General features: G+C 41.2%; 1 protein-coding gene across 5 annotated transcripts in view; it reads left to right on the forward strand.

Annotated features, from left to right (window-relative positions):
• IQGAP1 (IQ motif containing GTPase activating protein 1) overlaps positions 1-18,537 on the forward strand; it is a 260,950-nt gene that overhangs the window by 174,209 nt on the left and 68,204 nt on the right. For all 5 annotated transcript variants that reach the window (XM_056572114.1, XM_056572118.1, XM_056572116.1 and 2 more), the window contains 7 exons: positions 1,717-1,807; positions 2,866-3,029; positions 6,891-6,975; positions 10,960-11,123; positions 11,925-12,085; positions 12,579-12,703; positions 15,662-15,825. In XM_056572114.1, coding sequence (XP_056428089.1) covers positions 1,717-1,807; positions 2,866-3,029; positions 6,891-6,975; positions 10,960-11,123; positions 11,925-12,085; positions 12,579-12,703; positions 15,662-15,825 — 954 coding nt within the window. The remainder of the gene's footprint in view (positions 1-1,716; positions 1,808-2,865; positions 3,030-6,890; positions 6,976-10,959; positions 11,124-11,924; positions 12,086-12,578; positions 12,704-15,661; positions 15,826-18,537) is intronic.

The raw sequence follows: 18,537 nt of genomic DNA on the forward strand, positions 1-18,537 counted from the left end.
TCACAGATAAGAACAATAGAGTCCGGCACTGTTGCCCAATCCAACACTGCTCAAATTATAGATACCAGCTTAATTTCCCGTGGAACTTCACAGTAGATAGGCAATAGCTTATAGTTCAAGAAATAAAAGGATGCACTCACCCAGAATACTTGCTAGAAGGAATCCTTATTCACAAACAGCTTTAAAACGTACATCGGGGAGAAGCAGAGGAGCAGCCTCACAGCGACAGACTGTTTCCTGCGCTCTAAGCGCACTTCCTCAGGCTGCCGATCAGCACCGCAGCTCACAGGTGAGTATTAAATAGACAATCAGGGTTACCATAGAAACGTCTAAACAAATACAAGCAGTGTTTCAGAATGAAATCAAACCAATTACAAAAATGAACTAAGATCATTCCGGTCATTCAGACCGGTCGGCCCCAGAGCCTCCAGTCTGAGGATCCATCGTGCCTCACACCTCCATTTCTTGGGCGTTCAATCTTTTCCAGATCTGAGAATTTCGCCGACATAAATTAATCCACAGGGGCAAGATAGGATATTAACCCATGTAGGTAGTTCTACAGGTAATAAACTGATTCACTACGTGGAATACACCTCCAGCTTTAATCTCTCTATTGGCTAGATTAAGTGCACAAAATGAACAATGTTTACATGCGAAATTTCCCTTATATATTTTCAGTCAACCACAACCTAAGTGGTTTATATCCTATCTTGCTCCTGTAGATTCATTTACGTCAGCAAAACTATTAGGAGCCTGTTCACATGAGTAAGAAAGAACCTGAGGTCCTCTCAGGCTCATTTCACAAATAAATGAATACCACGGGGGTGGCGGGGGTGGGGGGTGGGGGATGGGACTGTTTGGAAATTCGCAGGTCTGGAAAAGATTGAATGCCCAAGAAATGGAGGTGACCGTCATAAAGTGCTGCTCCAGTGTGAGGCACGATGGATCCTCAGACTGGAGGCTCTGGGGCCGACCGGTCTCAATGACCGGAATGATCTAAGTTCTTAGTGCTTGTATTTATTTAGACATTTCTATGGTAACCCTATGATTGTCTATTTACTGTAATACTCACCTGTGAGCGGCGGCGCAGATCGTCAGCTCGAGGAAGTGCACTTAGAGTGCAGGAAACAGTCTGTCGCTGTGAGGCTGCTCCTCTGCTTCTACCGGCTGTACGTTTTTAAGCTGTTTGTGAATAACGATTCCTTCTAGCAAGTATTCCTGGTTAGAGCATCCTTTTATTTCTTGAATTATATTCTTATAGCCTATGCCTTCTTTATGTAGAGCAGCACTTATTTTTTTCAGATACTCAGGCCTAAGGCATTGTAACACTAGTGAGTCACATGACGCCGGGGATGGCTAATCGGCCCAATTTGGACTCAATTTCCACTTAGGATTTTACTCATTTTATTGCCAAACTTTAGACTTTAATGGCTGTACGTGGAGTTATTTTATGGGGGACACAACATAAAACACTAGTATACAGGCTGTGCACTCACTACTTTACATTGTAGCAGAGTGTCATTTCTTGTCACATAAAAAGATATAAATAAAAATATTTACAAATATGTGGACTCACTTATGTGAGACATTGTATGTGTTAGGAGATTTCCCGACACATATAGCAAGCGAACACTGCAAAGTGCAGTATAAAAGTATCCTTACAGAGATAATATGGTGTTCTAAATGAAATCTATTCTCCTGCTTTCTCTATGTCAGATAACTTCTGAGAATGAAGGGAGCGAACGGGACGTGTATGAGGAATTGCTAACCCAAGCTGAAATACAAGGCAATGTCAACAAAGTGAATTGTAAGTATCTGTATTACTTGTGTATTTCCAGCCAGGGCACACCATTTCTGTGTACTTCTTCCGACCATAAAACTTATTTTGGCTATGATAATTATCACCTCAATACTGACAAAAATTTCCATAATTATTGTGTGATGATACAGTATAGTGGGGGGTTACAAGACCCTACAAAATGATGGGTTGAAATAATGTTAGTAGATGGGTAAAACCTGACTTACTGTTGAAATCGGCTGATAGCATCCTGCCTTTAGGGCCCTATCACACAAGGTAATATTGCCTTGTGTAACAGGGCCAACAGTTAGATGACAATAGAACAGTTGTACGTCAGAAGATTGCATCATTTAGGCATGAAAAATGGGGGTGTGCCGCTGACATGCGATAGAAGAAAAGGGCCTCATGGAAAATTTAAAGAGCGTTCATTTGGCCCTTCCTGGATGGTGGTTGAGTGGTGTAAAGTGGTGTAATGTGCGCCGATCTGGACCTATTTAGCTGGGCTAATACAACCCTTAAAATGTGCCTTTAATAAAAAGTACCTGTCACCATATAAACTTTTCTTAACTTACTCAGGTTATGTTCCCTAACTACTCCTAGCACCCCTCCCACCCTTAAATAATATTCAGAGCTTTAAAAAGCTGTGTATCTTACCTTTTTTCTTGCTCACGTGGTGCAATTTCCCAGCAGGCATGACAGCACTGAAGCCTGCTAGGGGACCACGTCCGCCCTCAAATGGTTGCAGTGCTGTGATGAATAGAAGACCTCAAGCTCTGTGCATCTTTCAGTGAGGCTCTTTGCAGCTTCCAGTGAGGCTCTGTGCCACTGTCAATCAAGCTCCGTGCAGAGAAACACTTCCTGTGTTTGGTCTCCTGCCAGGAACAGAACAGAGCCACCTAGTGGCCATATTTTCTATTAAATTTTTAACATATTTATGTTGATAATTTTAAAGGCAAGTGAATGGGAAAGTGTCTGCTAATTACACAAGGAACACAAGTTTTATTTGGTGACAGGTACTCTTTAAATATATTCCTTGATGATGCTGCTACTTCTCTCTTATTATTTAGTGCAATCAGCCTTAGGAAGAGTTGACCAAGCTCTGGAGCATGGCAGTCCACCAGTGTTGTTTGACGCTCTCACTAGCCAAGCCCTTGCACTAAGAGCATTGCATAGAGACAATTCTGAATGGTACTTTAACCAGCTGCAGAGCGATAAGCAGCAAAAACTGGAGGTAAGTTGTTTCATAGTCTATATGTAAATTACATAGAGTACGGATCATCTGTATTATGACTGTTACCCAGTAGGTGTATTAAATGGATGGGTAAGGGGGATCTAGTTAGATTACTTTGTTTCAGTGCCTTCTTTTTTCTTGTGTAACCTACTTTTCACATTATCACTTATTGAACATTCATGTACATTTTTTTTCCTTTACTATATCCTTTGTGTAAGGGTATTTTTACATCTCAGGTACTCCAATAGAAATGAAAGGAATGCATGAGTCTGCAGCATTTAGCCCTCTCAGAGATTTAGGGTTTCAGCATATTGGGATTTCCTAGACATAGTTTGGTACACATATTGAATACTGTTGTGTTTCTATGACTACTAATCCAGTCTTAGATCATGTTTACATGTAGCATTTTGACAGTGGGTGATAATACTCTTTGGGTGATTTGTATGTTGTAGCCACATAGAATACAAGTTACCCTCTGAATGTGGTTAAATGTCCGTCACACATTAGAAAGTCTGGAGACTGCAGTGAACTGGGAGGAACATTAATCAAATCTCATCCTAGTTTGTAACCATGCAAGACTTCATTACCTCAGGCACATGGCAGTCGTGTATGTGAAGGAAGCAGGACAAGACATAAAAGATGATTTTATGCACACAGAAGGAATGGATTAGGACAAATCTCAAAAAATGCTGAGGAAATGGAAACACATTTATAACAGTTGGCATTGTGTATATAAATGCAGAAATTGTTGAGCTATATTACAGTGTCTCATCAATATTATATAGTTGTCTGTAGAGCAGCAGGGATGGCATCACTAGCTATTCAAAAAATAGAGGCATACAGGTGGACAGGGTTGGTAAAGCAGCGCAGCAGGTACACAACCACATCAATGAGTCTCCGGTGGTGCTAGGACGTAATATAAGGATAGACCTTAGCAAACACTGTACGAAAAAGTAATACTGAAAACACTTGCTCTCACCGTTCAGCAAGGGACTCGATGCTCCTAAATGGACATGTCGAAGGACCAGGACTGCAGAAGTGCGTGGGCACTAAGAGCGGACTGCCGGCGGTTTCGTGCAAGATGTGCTTCTTCCGTCCTCGAAGGCCGGAAGAAGCGCATCCTGCGCGAAACCGCTGGCGGTCGCCTCTGAGGGTCCACACACTTCTGAAGTCCTGGTCTTCCGACATGTCATATTAGGAGCTTCGAGACCCTTGCTGAACGGTGAGTAGGCTGGAAGAAGCACAGCTTGCGCAAAACCGCCGGCAGGCGCCTCTGAGCGCCCACACACTTCTTCAGTCCTGGTCCTCCAATATGTCCAATTAGGAGCTTCGAGTCCCTTGCTGAACGGTGAGTGCAGGTGTTTTCAGTATTGCTTCTTCGTACAGTGTTCAGTATAATATAGAAGTGTACAGTTTTGCTAGCAGTAACTAAAAATAAATATAATAAGCAGAACATGTGTACATTGCATGCCCTCAGGACCTAACACAAATATATACCCAAAGGCTTTTATGGTGAGTAAGGAGAGTGAGGCATCAGACTGCTGGCTGTCATTCATTGACATTACTGACTATTGTCAGTCATCAAGACATTCGTGACCCAAAGTCCTTTTCTGTCAGGTGCATTTATGTGAACATCCCCATTTCCGCTTGGTGTTTTGGCAGCCACCTTTTCATCTGGAAGTCTTTGATGACACAGTCCCTTAGCACGTCACGTTGTTGTCAACAGAAAATGAATTGCGGTTTACTTGAAAAGCCATAATTTGCAGCCATTGAGCGTTCATGCCCTGAATACATCTGTTATAAGCCAAGCGAGTCCGTTTGTCCCTGAGCGTCTATGCTGGATGGGTGTGGAGGTGCCTGCATGCCCACAAGCACATGTATAGCTCCTGTATGTGCAGGGATTTATAAATAGACACTCAGCACAAAAGGCGTTCTGTGTGCAGGGATGGAATCTGGGTGTGTGCATCTGAAGTGAGTCAATGAAACTTTATTTTTTGTGTGTGATCTGATGACCCCTTGTTCAAAGGCTGTAAATCCCCAATTTTTCTTACCACTGGCAATATTTATATTCTCTAAAAAACATTTGTTCCTCACATGACGTCAGTGTTTGGATGTGTTAAGAACAGAGATGATAAAAAACAATGAAAAGTCAAGCTTTATGTTTTGGTTTTCTGGAAATGTTGCTTAAAATCATAACACATTGCTCTTTCTTTATGCCAGCGTTTCCCAACCAGGGTGCCTCCAGCTGTTGCAAAACCACAACTCCCAGCATGCCCGGACAGCCAAAGGCTCTCCGGGCATTCTGGGAGTTGTAGTTTTGCAACAGCTGGAGGCACCTGGTTGGAAAACACTGCTCTATGTTATATGTCCCTTGGTGAATATTTGTCCATTAAAGGAGTACTCCGGTGGAAAACCTTTTTTTTTTTTCTTAAATCAGCTGGTGCCAGAAAGTTAAACAGATTTGTAAATTACTTCTATTAAAAAATCTTAATCCTTCCAGTACTTATTAGCTGCTGTATAATACAGAGGAAATTATTTTCTTTTTGGAACACAGTGCTCTCTGCTGACATCATGACCACAGTGCTCTCTGCTGACATCTCTGTCCTTTTTAGGAACTGTCCAGAGCAGCATATGTTTGCTATGGGGATTTTCTCCTACGCTGGACAGTTCTTAAAGGGGTATTCCAGGAAAAAACTTTTTTTTATATATCAACTGGTTCCAGAAAGTTAAACAGATTTGTAAATTACTTCTATAAAAAAATCTTAATCCTTTCAGTACTTATGAGCTTCTGAAGCTAAGGTTGTTCTTTTCTATCTAAGTAATCTCTGATGACAGGTGTCTCGGGAAACGCCCAGTTTTGAAGCAAATTCCCATAGCAAACCTCTTCTAAACTGGGCGGTTCCCGAGACACGTGTCATCAGAGATTACTTAGACAGAAAAGAACAACCTAAACTTCAGAAGCTCATAAGTACTGAAAGGATTAAGATTTTTTTAATAGAAGTAATTTACAAATCTGTTTAACTTTCTGGAGCCAGTTGATATATAAAAAAAAGTTTTTTCCTGGAATACCCCTTTAAAATGGACAGAGATGTCAGCAGAGAGCTCTGTGCTCGTGATGTCAACAGAGAGCTCTTTGTTCCAAAAAGAAAAGAATTTCCTCTGTAGTATTCAGCAGCTAATAAGTAATGGAAGGATTAAGATTTTTTAATAGAAGTAATTTACAAATCTGTTTAACTTTCTTGCACCAGTTGATTTAAAAAAAAAAAAAAAAAAAAGTTTTCCACCGGAGTACCCCTTGAAGAACTTGATCTTAATGAGTGTATGGCTTAGTTCACACCATGTAGTTTGAAGCTCAGAAAGAAACTTGTTTTACAGGCTTCTAGGTTTTAAGATTTTTTTCTTGCTATTTAAAATCTTTTTATGAAAATTTTTTGATAAATGGCATGTTATTTAGAGAATTTTTTTATTTTTTTTACTTTTTGTGACGTTTATGTGCATTTTTAATTTATACAAATCAAGTATTTGTTTGCACTTTGTGTTATTGGGCATTTACTTGCAAAAGAAATGCATAAAAATGGTAGCACAAAACACGTAAATGACCCAAAAAGCACCACGTATTTATACTACTGGTGTTATTATGGCTGTAAAATTAAACTACATGGAGCTGTCAGGTGTTTTTCCATTGAATTAACTGCATTTTAGTAGTAAAATAAAAAAAAGATAAGGTGGGCATCCCCACAGAATTCTATTATACGCCATGTGTGAAAATATTGTATTTTATTCTTGTTCATCTCTGACATTACCATATGCACTGTATGGATATAGTCCTGGGCGTTCATGTGTGTTACATATTCCTTACAGAATGGCTTGACTGCACCCTTACAGAAGGAGGAGTTGCAGGCTGGAGTCGATGCTGCCAATGGGTTAGCACAGCAGTTACAGAGAAGTAAGTGTCAGGACAACAAAGTGTACTACTGTGTGATGGGTGGGGGCTAGGTGAGGGCATGAATGAGTCAGCCTAATGGATAATCCAGGCCCCTTTCTACAGAATGCACTCATGGCAAAACTCCAGGTACTCCATAGTAGCGCTGATGGAAACAATGCATTCCTATTCCATCTTCTCTGCCTCTTAACTTGAAGAGGCCAGCTATTACCCTATTACTGCTGCCGAAAACAATGCAGCCTGTTCATGACTGTCATAGTGGATGGAATAACATCTGTGGAAACTTCTAGCTCACTTCATACCCAGTAAAAAATATCTTATGGGAAAGTAAAAAATATCTATAATGGGATTGTAAAAAATATCTATTATGCCTAGTTGAGACAGATGGTCATGAGATTAAAGGGGTACTCCGGTGCTTACACATCTTATCCCCTATCCAAAGGATAGGGGATAAAATGCCTGATCGCGGGAGTCCCGCAGCTGGGGACGCCCGGGATCATGCACGCGGCACCCCGTTTGTAATCAGTCCCCGGAGCGTGTTCGCTCCGGGTCTGATTACGGTCGACCACAGGGCCGGCGGCATGTGACGTCACACCCCCTTGTGACGTCATGCTCCGCCCCTCTATGCAAGCCTACGGGAGGGGGCGTGACAGCTATCACTTATCAGGTCACACGCCGCCGGCCCTGCGATCAGGCATCTTATCCCCTATCCTTTGGATAGGGGATAAGATGTGTAAGCACCGGAGTACCCCTTTAAATAGTCACTTGTGAGCAAAAGAGATATTTTGCATATCTTTCGAGTTTATTTAAGGTAACGACTTAGTCCCAGATTTATCAATATCTGAGGATAAAAGTCTTGTTTATCCATAGTAACCAATCACAGCTCAGCTTTGATTTTTTCAGAGCAATTCGAGAAATGAAAGCTGAGCTGTGATGAGTTGCTATGGAAAAGCTGACAGCTTTTATCCTCAGACAGAGAAATCTGGGCCAATATGTCATATATTTCATTAGCCTTTCCTTAGCTGTATATTATGATATTAGTCACACACAGGGGTCAAGTCCTGGGAAATAAAGTGAGGGAACTTACCCAAGATTTCCACTCAAGGGCTGGTCCTGCAAGACTCCTGCTAATGGGAATGGTGTTCCTGCTGCAGAAAAAGTGCAGGAACTCAGTTCCCACGCGTTCCTGCAGAGCCCTGGTCACACGTATTTTCCTGTAGGCCTGAATGCTGTATTACACATACAATGCAGAGAAAGACTTCTGTAGACTCCTATGCAGAGAAATTGATGGATCTCTTGGAAGGCCAGGGAGTGGAGCGCAATGCCGCCCACTTCCTAGCTAATAACTCACGATCGCAGTGGGTTCGAGTCCCGATGTGATCAACAACTTTTCACATGTCTGATCGACATGTCAAAATTTGTTTTTAAATAAAGTAACGCTTCAAGAGCTACGTTCGTTATTAGAGATTGTGTTCACAATCTGTTTTATTTAGTAGTATTACAAAACAGAAACTGTCCTGCAATATCTTATTAACCTGTGCCTAGTTATACATAAGTCACATAAGTCAATAACACTTTGACTTTATACATTACACCTATCTTAAGTTTACCTGCAAAAGGTGCAAACAGGTCAGAACAATATTGTCCACTATAAAATTCTATCCCATGGGCAGCAAAGTATGAGATTAGCGTGAGTCCTGGATAGATAGGGTGTGAGGGGTAGGCTGCTGTTTATATTAAGTAAATATGGTTTGTACGTTTTTTTACCCATACCTCAAACCATAGTCTACCACATTTTTTGATCTGGGTGAAAAACCGTATTATACCGTATACATTTTTTGTCAACATGGGAGTCAATGGGAACCGTACAGAACCGTATGTGCGTACGGTTCCATCCGGTTTTCACCATACAGTTTTTGACTTTGCACAATTTTTTTTCTTGGAATTTCAATCAAACAAGTGAAACTTTATTCAAAATGGAATGAAAAGTTAAAAACGTATGTTTTTTTCTTAAAAAAAGCAACAAAGAAGAAGAGAAATAATCGGCAACTCACCGCGGCCAGCTGAGTAAATCTTCTTTTATTTCATACTCACGATAATCTCATATGGGAAGAGGGTAGTGGGGGGACACAGGATGGCGACCAAGCTCCGTTTCGCACGATGTTCGTGCTTCCTCCGGCCATGGCCCGGAGGAAGCACGAACATCGTGCGAAACGGAGCTTGGTCGCCATCCTGTGTCCCCCCACCACCCTCTTCCCATATGAGATTATCGTGAGTATGAAATAAAAGAAGATTTACTCAGCTGGCCGCGGTGAGTTGCCGATTATTTCTCTTCTTCTTTGTTGCGATTCCATGCACTATCGCTAGTCAGAGCACCACCTCCAGCAATCCTTAGTCCTAGTCTGCCGTGTCATCACCGTTCTGCACCTGAAGGTAAAGTAGTGCCGTGCTGTCTATCTATGAACTGTGTTTTTTCTTAAAAAACTGATGAAACCGGACATCATTTTTCAAACAGTATGCGGTTTTTAACCGTATACAGGTTGAAATTTGTACACAAATTACAAATTAGTCATTCTTATAATATGTCAACAAAAGTTAGATTTTATTTCCATCATTTACACTTTCAAAATAACAGATAACAAACAAAATTGGCCGGCCAGTGTCATGGATTGTTCTCAATCATCATCTGGGAAGACCAGGTGATGTCAATCTCAAAGGTTTTAAATGTCCAGACTCATCTGACCTTGCCCCAACAATCAGCACATTGGGTTCTTCTAAGCAATTGTCTAGAAATCTGAAACTGAAAATTGTTTTCGCTCACAAAGCTGGAGTAGGCTATAAGAAGATAGCAAAACGTTTTCAGATGTAAATATACTCTGTTCGGAATGTAATTAAGAAATGGCAGTTATCAGGAACAGTGGAAGTTAAAGCAAGATCTGGAAGACCAAGAAAAATATCAGATACAACAGCTCGCAGGATTGTGAGAAAAACAATTCAAAACCCACGTTTGACTGCACAATCCCTCCAGAAAAATCTGGCAGACACTGGAGTTGTGGCCGGAATGAGCAAAGGTACATTTGGAGAAGAAGGGGAACAGAATTTAATGAAAGAACCGCTGTCCAACTGTTAAGCATGGGGGTGGATCAATCATGCTTTGGGGTTGTATTGCAGCCAGTGGCACAGGGAACATCTCACTAGAAGAAGGAAAAATGGATTCAATAAAATTTCAGCAAATTTTGGATGCTAACTTGATGCCATCTGTGAAAAAGCTGAAGTTAAAGAGAGGATGGCTTCTACAAATGGATAATGATCCTAAACACACCTCGAAATCCACGGGGGATTACATCAAGAGGCGTAAACTGAAGGTTTTACCATGGCCTTCACAATCTCCTGACCTCAACATAATTGAAAATCTATGGATCGACCGAGCAGTGCGTAACAGACAGCCCAGAAATCTCAAAGAACTGGAAGACTTTTGTAAGGAAGAATGGGCAAAGATACCTCAAATAAGAATTGAGAGACTCTTGGCTGGCTACAAAAAGCATTTAAAAGCTGTGATATTTGCCAAATGGGGCCATACAAGATATTAACTTTGCAGGGTGCCCAAACTTTTGCAGATGCCATTTTTTTGTTTTCTGTTATTTTGAAAGTGTAAATGATGGAAATAAAATCTAACTTTTGTTGACTATTTATAAGAATGTCTAATCTGCAATTTGATGCCTTTTGGAGATTTTTCAATTTTTCCTTGGCTTCTTTATGCACATTAATACAAATTTTTTACTGGGGTGCCCAAACTTTTGATCCCCACTGTATGTATGTATATATATATGTTAAACTTCATTTAGACTTATGGTAGGATGTGAAGATAATATGGGCACATCAGTGTTTATATTATAGATGTAATATGTAAACCTACTGCGGAATGGACTTAGATCACCAAAAGGTCCAGAAAGCTCCCTTAATTGTAAAATTTTTTTTTTTACACAGGACTTGTTGCTGTGGTCAGGATTAATAATGCCATCAGAAACGGGGTGGCAGAGGAGACTGTACAGGAGTTGATGAACCCTGATGCACAGCTGCCAGAGATATTCCCATTTGCACAAGATCTTTACCAGAGGGAGCTCGCCACATTACAGCAGCAAAGCCCAGAGGTGAGTGCAGCATTGTGATGGAACAGTGTTTCCGAGAAGCATTTAGATTCAAGGATTAATTCTGCTGTCAGATTTCCCCAGAGAATTGCAAGCAGTGCACTTTATAAACGAAAATGAATGACTTCTTAAATTGACCATTTAAAGGGACTTAGATAACATATGACATTACAGCTAGTGGTTATTTCATATTAATGTATAATACAGTATTCTCAATCCCACAAATATATAAGCAACATTAAATAAACTTAAACATTCCTTCTAGGCCAGTAAATGGGCATGCAAATGATACATTTCATATGCTGTGTGTTTGGTTTCAGAGATGTTTTTGTAAAGTACAAATGTCCATTTTTAGTTTTGTCCACATTAGGTCAAGACATTTTTTGGGGGCTGGGAATTGGGAACTATAAAGATTGGCTAGAGATTCCTTTTATGTCTATGTTCTCACAGCTTTCCCAAGTGGTATGTCAATTATTTAGCATATTGAAAAAAATATATGCTGCCATTCACAATGAACTGCGGTGCATATTTTTATTTAAAGCAATGGGGCGTGGACTTCAGCACTTTGCCAAAAGAATGCAGAAATGTGTGAACATAGCCCTTTTAATTCTCCTAATCAACAGCTTATAACCCCAATTGTCTGTTGCATAAATACTAAACAGCAGCAGTACAGGAGGCTGTGAACTTAGAGTGTATTCTATGGTAACACCACAGCTAGGCTTACAGTATTTTCTTGGGTCAGGGTTGTTATTGCTGTAATACTGATCCCAATTATCTGACGCTCTGACATTTGATTTCTGACAGGGGAACCTCACTCATCCGGAGCTTTCCGTTGCTGTGGAGATGTTGTCCTCTGTGGCTCTCATTAACAGGGCTTTGGATGCAGGCGATGTAAACACTGTCTACCGACAGCTGACCAACCAAGTCACCGGCCTGATGGATGTCGAGGATGAAAACCTACAGAGGTTTGCTGAACTGAACTGACCTTAGACCTTATTACAGTATTTCTAGGAAAGAACCTTGGAAATGAGTCCACTCCGCCACCTGGCTATTTCACCATACTACAGCTGCTTCATTGCTTATAGTCTAAAATCACTTCCAAGTGCTGAAGAATTTTTAACAATTTTATGTTATATAATAGAGACAAGAGTTATTATTTGAATAGATGCCCAATCAACCTTAGACAATAGTTTTGATACAATTTAGTCCGGTTTTGAGGAATCCGTTTTTCATAAAAAAAAACTGATACGGGGACTATATTTCAAAAAATGTGGTGTGCATGCACCCTAATAATGATTATGAGCACTCATATTCTGACAAATGATAGTAAGCATTGCTACTCATGAACAGATCATCATCCAGTCTCTCAAGTTGTATGTCACATTGGTAGCGTGTATATATTTATGTGTACAAAGATTACTCTGCTGTCCATCATACTGACCATTGTATTGTTGACAGGTATATCGATGAGTTGATGAAATTGAAACAACAGGCCCGGGAGGAAGGGAATGAGTTTGTTACATGGAATGATATCCAGGGATGCGTGACTCAGGTTAATAACACTGTACATGAAGAGCATGCCAGTAAGTTGTAATAATGGTTATTGGAATCCATATAAATAGACAGTTGACAATTACATTGTGAACCTGCAGTGAAAAATCATTTACAACATGGAGGTTTCCCAGACAGCTGTAGTATATACATGATTTGGGATGGACTGTCACGATAGGCTGCCGTATTCAACTCCCAATAGTTCTCCATACTGTCAGCTTTCAGCACAGTTCATATAGGGAATGAAAAGAGTGTAAATATTTGAGCTAGTTAGTCTTTTAGAAATTCACGCTAGTTTCTAGGTGTTTGAGGCTGATGGAGCATTAACAGGAAATACCTCAAACAGCTTCTCCATCCTTCAGCTATGTGTAGAACTAAACAGTTTTTAGTGGTCAAGCATATGTTTGTAAGGACAAACCAGTCTAAATACACTGCTCAAAAAATAAAGGGGAACACTTAACACAATGTAACTCCAAGTCAATCACTCTTCTGGGAAATCACACTGTCCACTCAGGAAGCAACACTGATTGACAATCAATTTCACATGCTGTTGTGCAAATGGAACAGACAACAGGGGGAAATTATAGGCAATTAGCAAGACACCCCAATAAAGGACTGGTTCTGCAGGTGGTGACCACAGACCACTTCTCAGTTCCTGTGCTTCCTAGCTGATGTTTTGGTCACTTTTGAATGCTGGCAGTGCTTTAACTCTAGTGGCAGCATGAGACGGAGTCTACAACCCACACAAGTGGCTCAGGTAGTGCAGCTCATCCAGGATGGCACATCAATGGTAGCTGTGGCAAAAAGGTTTGCTGTGTCTGTCAGCGTAGTGTCCAGAGCATAGAGGCGCTACCAGGAGACAGGCCAGTACATCAGGAGACGTGGAGGAGGCTGTAGGAGGGCAACAACCCAGCAGCAGGACCGCTACCTCTGCCTTTGTGCAAGAAGGAGCAGGAGGAGCACTAACAGAGCCCTGCAAAATGACCTTCAGCAGGCCACAAATGTGCATGTGTCAACTAAGTCAGAAACAGACTCCATGAGGGTGGTATGAGGGCCCAACGTCCACAGGTGGGGGTTGTGCTTACAGCCCAACACCGTGCAAGATGTTTGGCATTTGCCAGAGAACACCAAGATTGGCAGATTCGCCACTAGCGCCCTGTGCTCTTCACAGACAAAAGCAGGTTCACACTGAGCACATGTGACAGACGTGACAGAGTCCAGAGACACCATGGAGAACGTTCTGCTGCCTGCAACATCCTCCAGCATGACCGGTTTGGCGGTGGGTCAGTAATGATGTGGGGTGGCATTTCTTTGGGGGCCACACAGCCCTCCATGTGCTTGCCAGAGGTAGCCTGACTGCCATTAGGTAGCGAGATGAGATCCTCAGACCCCTTGAGAAACCATATGCTGGTGCAGTTGGCCCTGGGTTACTTCTAATTCAAGACAATGCTAGACCTCATGTGGCTGGAGTGTGTCTGCAGTCCCTGCAAGAGGAAGGCATTGATGCTATGGACTGGCCCGTTCCCCAGACCTGAATCCGATTGAGCACATCTGGGACATCATGTCTCGCTCCATCCACCACAGACTGTCCAGGAGTTGGCGGATGCTTTAGTCCAGGTCGGACATCCCTCAGGAGACCATCACCTCATCAGGAGCAGGTGTAGGAGCAGGTGTTTTAGGGAGGTCATACGGGCACGTGGAGGCCACACACACTACTGAGTCTCATTTTGACTTGTTTTAAGGACATTACATCAAAGTTGGATCAGCCTGTAGTGTGGTTTTCCACTTTGATTTTGAGTGTGACTACATATCCAGACCTCCATGGGTTGATAAATTTGATTTCCATTGATAATTTTTGGGTGATTTTGTTGTCAGCACATTCAACTATGTAAAGACGAAAGTATTTCATGTGATTAGTTCATTCATTCACATCTAGGATGTGTTATCTTAGTTCCCTGATTTTTTTGAGCAGTGTACACGTGTAAATTATGTAGTCCCATCACCCATAAAAATGTGTGGATAAGCCACATTCAATATGTATAGTAATGTTTCCCAACCAGTGTGCCTCCAGCTGTTGCAAAACTACAGCTCCCAGCATGTCCGGACAGCCTTTGGCTGTCCGGACATGCTGGGAGTTGTAGTTTTGCAACAGCAGGAGACACACTGGTTGGTAAACACTGATGTATAGCATCAGATTTATCATAGGCAAAACCATCTAGGATCTAATATGAACAAGATAAGACGACAGAGTATACAGGTCTGGTAGAGTTAGAATTTATTGTAACAGTACAAAGTTTCTGAGTTTTATATCCTGTTCACTAATGGTGACATTAGTTTAAAATAATATAAATATAGAAAATGAAAGGCGCTTACCTAACCTTTAATACCTAAAACCTATACCCTAGTTGTTCATAAAAAATGCAAAATTGAAGAAAAATAACAGTGCTCAAAGTTACATGAATATGATATCTCAATTATATATTTATTTAAAAAATCACAATAATAATCACCTTAAAATAGCTGTCTGAAAAGCCACAGGGCCCTTGTGGCTAACTTGTAGCTATACAATAATAACAATTTTAGTATTATAAAATAGAATAAAATATAGTGGGAACTGCTGCTGTAATAAAGTGCAACTTTTCGGTCATTGAAGTACCAATATTGCACTTTATTACAGCAGCAGTTCCCACTATATTTTATTCTATTTGATAATACTAAAATTGTTATTATTGTATAGCTACAAGTTAGCCACAAGGGCCCTGTGGCTTTTCAGACAGCTATTTTAGGGTGATTATTATTGTGATTTTGTTAATAAATATATCATTGAGTTATCATATCCATATAACTTTGAGCACTGTTATTTTTCTTTAATTTTAAAACAATGTAAAAGTTATAACTTGAATAACTGCAATCTAATTATAAATAACTTCATTCAGTGTCTATTACTGAGTTACAGAGATATCTCTGAAAGCAAACCTATTGTTTTATAGGGATTTTGGCAATCGGGCTTATAAATGAAGCATTGGATGAAGGTGATGCGAAGAAGACCTTACAAGCATTACAGCTACCAGCAGCAAAGTTAGAAGGGGTAGAACCGAGTGTGGCTCAGCATTACCAGGATACTTTGGTTCGAGCAAAAAGAGAAAAGGCACAGGTAAGTGTTGTATGGAAGCACACATCATTTGTGACTTGTTTTTGTTATTTGTGTTATTTCACTATGTAAGATATATTAAAGGGTTATTCCAGGAAAAAACTTTTTTTTTTATATATCAACTGGCTCCAGAAAGTTAAACAGATTTGTAAATGACTTCTATAAAAAAAAATCGTAATCCTTCCAATAATTATCAGCTGCTGAAATTGAGTTGTTCTTTTCTGACAACAGTGCTCTCTGCTGACATCTCTGCCTGTCTCGGGGGACTGCACAGAGTAGGAGAGGTTTGATACGGGAATTTGCTTCTACTCTGGACAGTTCCCGAGACGGGTGTCATCAGAGAGCACTTAGACAGAAAAGAACAACTTAACTCCAGCAGCTCATAAGTACTGAAAGGATTAAGATTTTTTAATAGAAGTAATTTACAAATCTGTTTAACTTTCTGGAGCAAGTTGAGATATATATATATATATATATATATATATATATTTATTTATTAGGGATCGACCGATTATCGGTTCGGCCGATATTATCGTCCGACAATCGCGATTTTGGACATTATTGGTATCGGCAATTACCATGCCGATAATGCCCCGGCCCCCGCACCACCCACACAGCACTGCGCTGCACCACCCACCGCACCGCGACCGCCCCCCCCCCCCCCCCCACCGACCCATCGTCACCACTGCCCCCCATTGCCTCCCCCCATCCCCGGTGTTATAATTACCTGTTCCCGGGGTCTGCGATCATTCTGGCTCCTGCACTGTTGCTGTGCGCTGAGTAATTACGAGTGACGTCGCCAACGCGACGTCACCGTCAGTACGCACAGTGACAGCGCAGGACGCCGACGGAGCCAGAAGGATCGCGGACCCCCGGGAGCAGGTAATTATAACACCGGGGATGTGGGGAGGCGATGGGGCAGCGGCGGTATGTGGGCAGAGGATGGGGGGAGGCGATGGGGCGGCGGTATGTGGGCAGAGGATGGGGGGGGAGGCGATGGGGCAGCGGCGGCGGTATGTGGGCAGAGGTTGGGGGGGAGGCGATGGGGCAACTGTGGTGGTTAGACTCAGGACACGCAGGGGGAGAGAAGCGGGTGGCGGCGGTCTCTGGCACCGCAAAAGCAGCTGTAGTTCATTGATTTAAAGCGCCCGCTTTAAATCATTGATCTGCACCGGCTTCTGCCCCGCCGGGGGGGGGTTGAAATAGCCGATAACTTATACCCGAATATCGGTATAAGTTATCGGCCCCGAAAGGTGACAGATTATCGGTATCGGCCCTAAAAAAACGATATCGGTCGATCCCTTTTATATATATATATATATATATATATATATATATATATATATATATATACATATAAGTTTTTTCCTGGATAACCCCTTTAAGGTAGAGAGAGTCTATATACATCAAGTTATCAAGATAAGCGAACATTGCGCTTTGTATAGAACATAGACTTTTATGTTTATGTATGTGAAAAGTACATAAATAGACAAGATTAGTTTTATTTTCTTAATTTCCTATTTTTTTGTTGTTTAATGGGCACCTGTCACTTGTTTTATGCTGCCCAGACTACAGGAAGCATAAACAGATATAGGTAGCAGGATAAAGAGACCCTATGATCTACTCTAGATGCTCAAGCAATTTAGAGAATTTATCATTTTAAATAACACCCAGTACCGAGGTAAGGCTCACCGACTCGGCCTTGAGTCATGTGTCTCTTGCTGGCAGTGTTTAGGAAGAGATGCATCACTCAAGACTGGTGGGTATCAGCCATGGAGACCGCCTCCTGTGACTACTTACCCTTGTCCAGCAGCTTCTTAAAACTATGATTTCTCTGAAACGCTTGAACATTTCAGAGTACGTCATAGTGTCTCGGCATCCCGTGACCTGTGTTGTTTCATGCTGCACGTGATTAAAGGTTCCCTTTAATACAAAATCCATATGTATTTTGGTGCACAGAATAGGAGGATATTTCACAATGTGTTCTTGGTAATAACAATGGGGATTGTGTACAATATTGTTTATATGACCAGGACCGAGTGCTGGCCTTGCTTTGAACCAGCCGGACATTTTTATTATCAGGTATTCACACACAGTATAGTGGCTGGAGACGGCTGTGGCAGTAATACATGTAAGATGTCTTCTCTTTATTGCTGGCCACAACTAGGTGTAAACTGTTTTTTCAGGAGCTTAGTACATCTTAAAGGTGTACTCCACTGGAAAACATTTTTTTAAATCAACTGGTGCCAGAAAGTTAAACAGATTAGTAAATTACTTCTATTAAAAATAAATCTTAATCCTTCCAGTACTTATCAGCTGCTGTTAGGATCCACAAGAAGTTCTTTTCTTTTTGAATTTCCTTTCTGCCTGACCACAGAGCTCTCTGCTTACACCTCTGTCCATTTTAGGAACTGTCCAGAGCAGGAGAGGTTTTCTATGGGGATTTTCTCCTACTCTGGACAGTTCCTAAAATGGCAGAGGTGTCAGCAGAGAGCACTGCGGTCAGACAGAAAGGAAATTCAAAAAGAAAAGAACTTCTTGTGGATCATAACAGCAGCTGATAAGTACTGGTAGGATTAAGATTTTTTAATAGAAGTAATTTACAAATCTGTTTAACTTTCTGGCACCAGTTGATTAAAAAAAAAAAAAAAGTTTTCCAGTGGAGTACCCCTTTAATAATGATTGCATTATGGCATACTATAATAAAGATAACCT

This window comes from Hyla sarda, chromosome 4 (assembly GCF_029499605.1).
Source record: "Hyla sarda isolate aHylSar1 chromosome 4, aHylSar1.hap1, whole genome shotgun sequence".
Classification (NCBI taxonomy): domain Eukaryota; kingdom Metazoa; phylum Chordata; class Amphibia; order Anura; family Hylidae; genus Hyla; species Hyla sarda.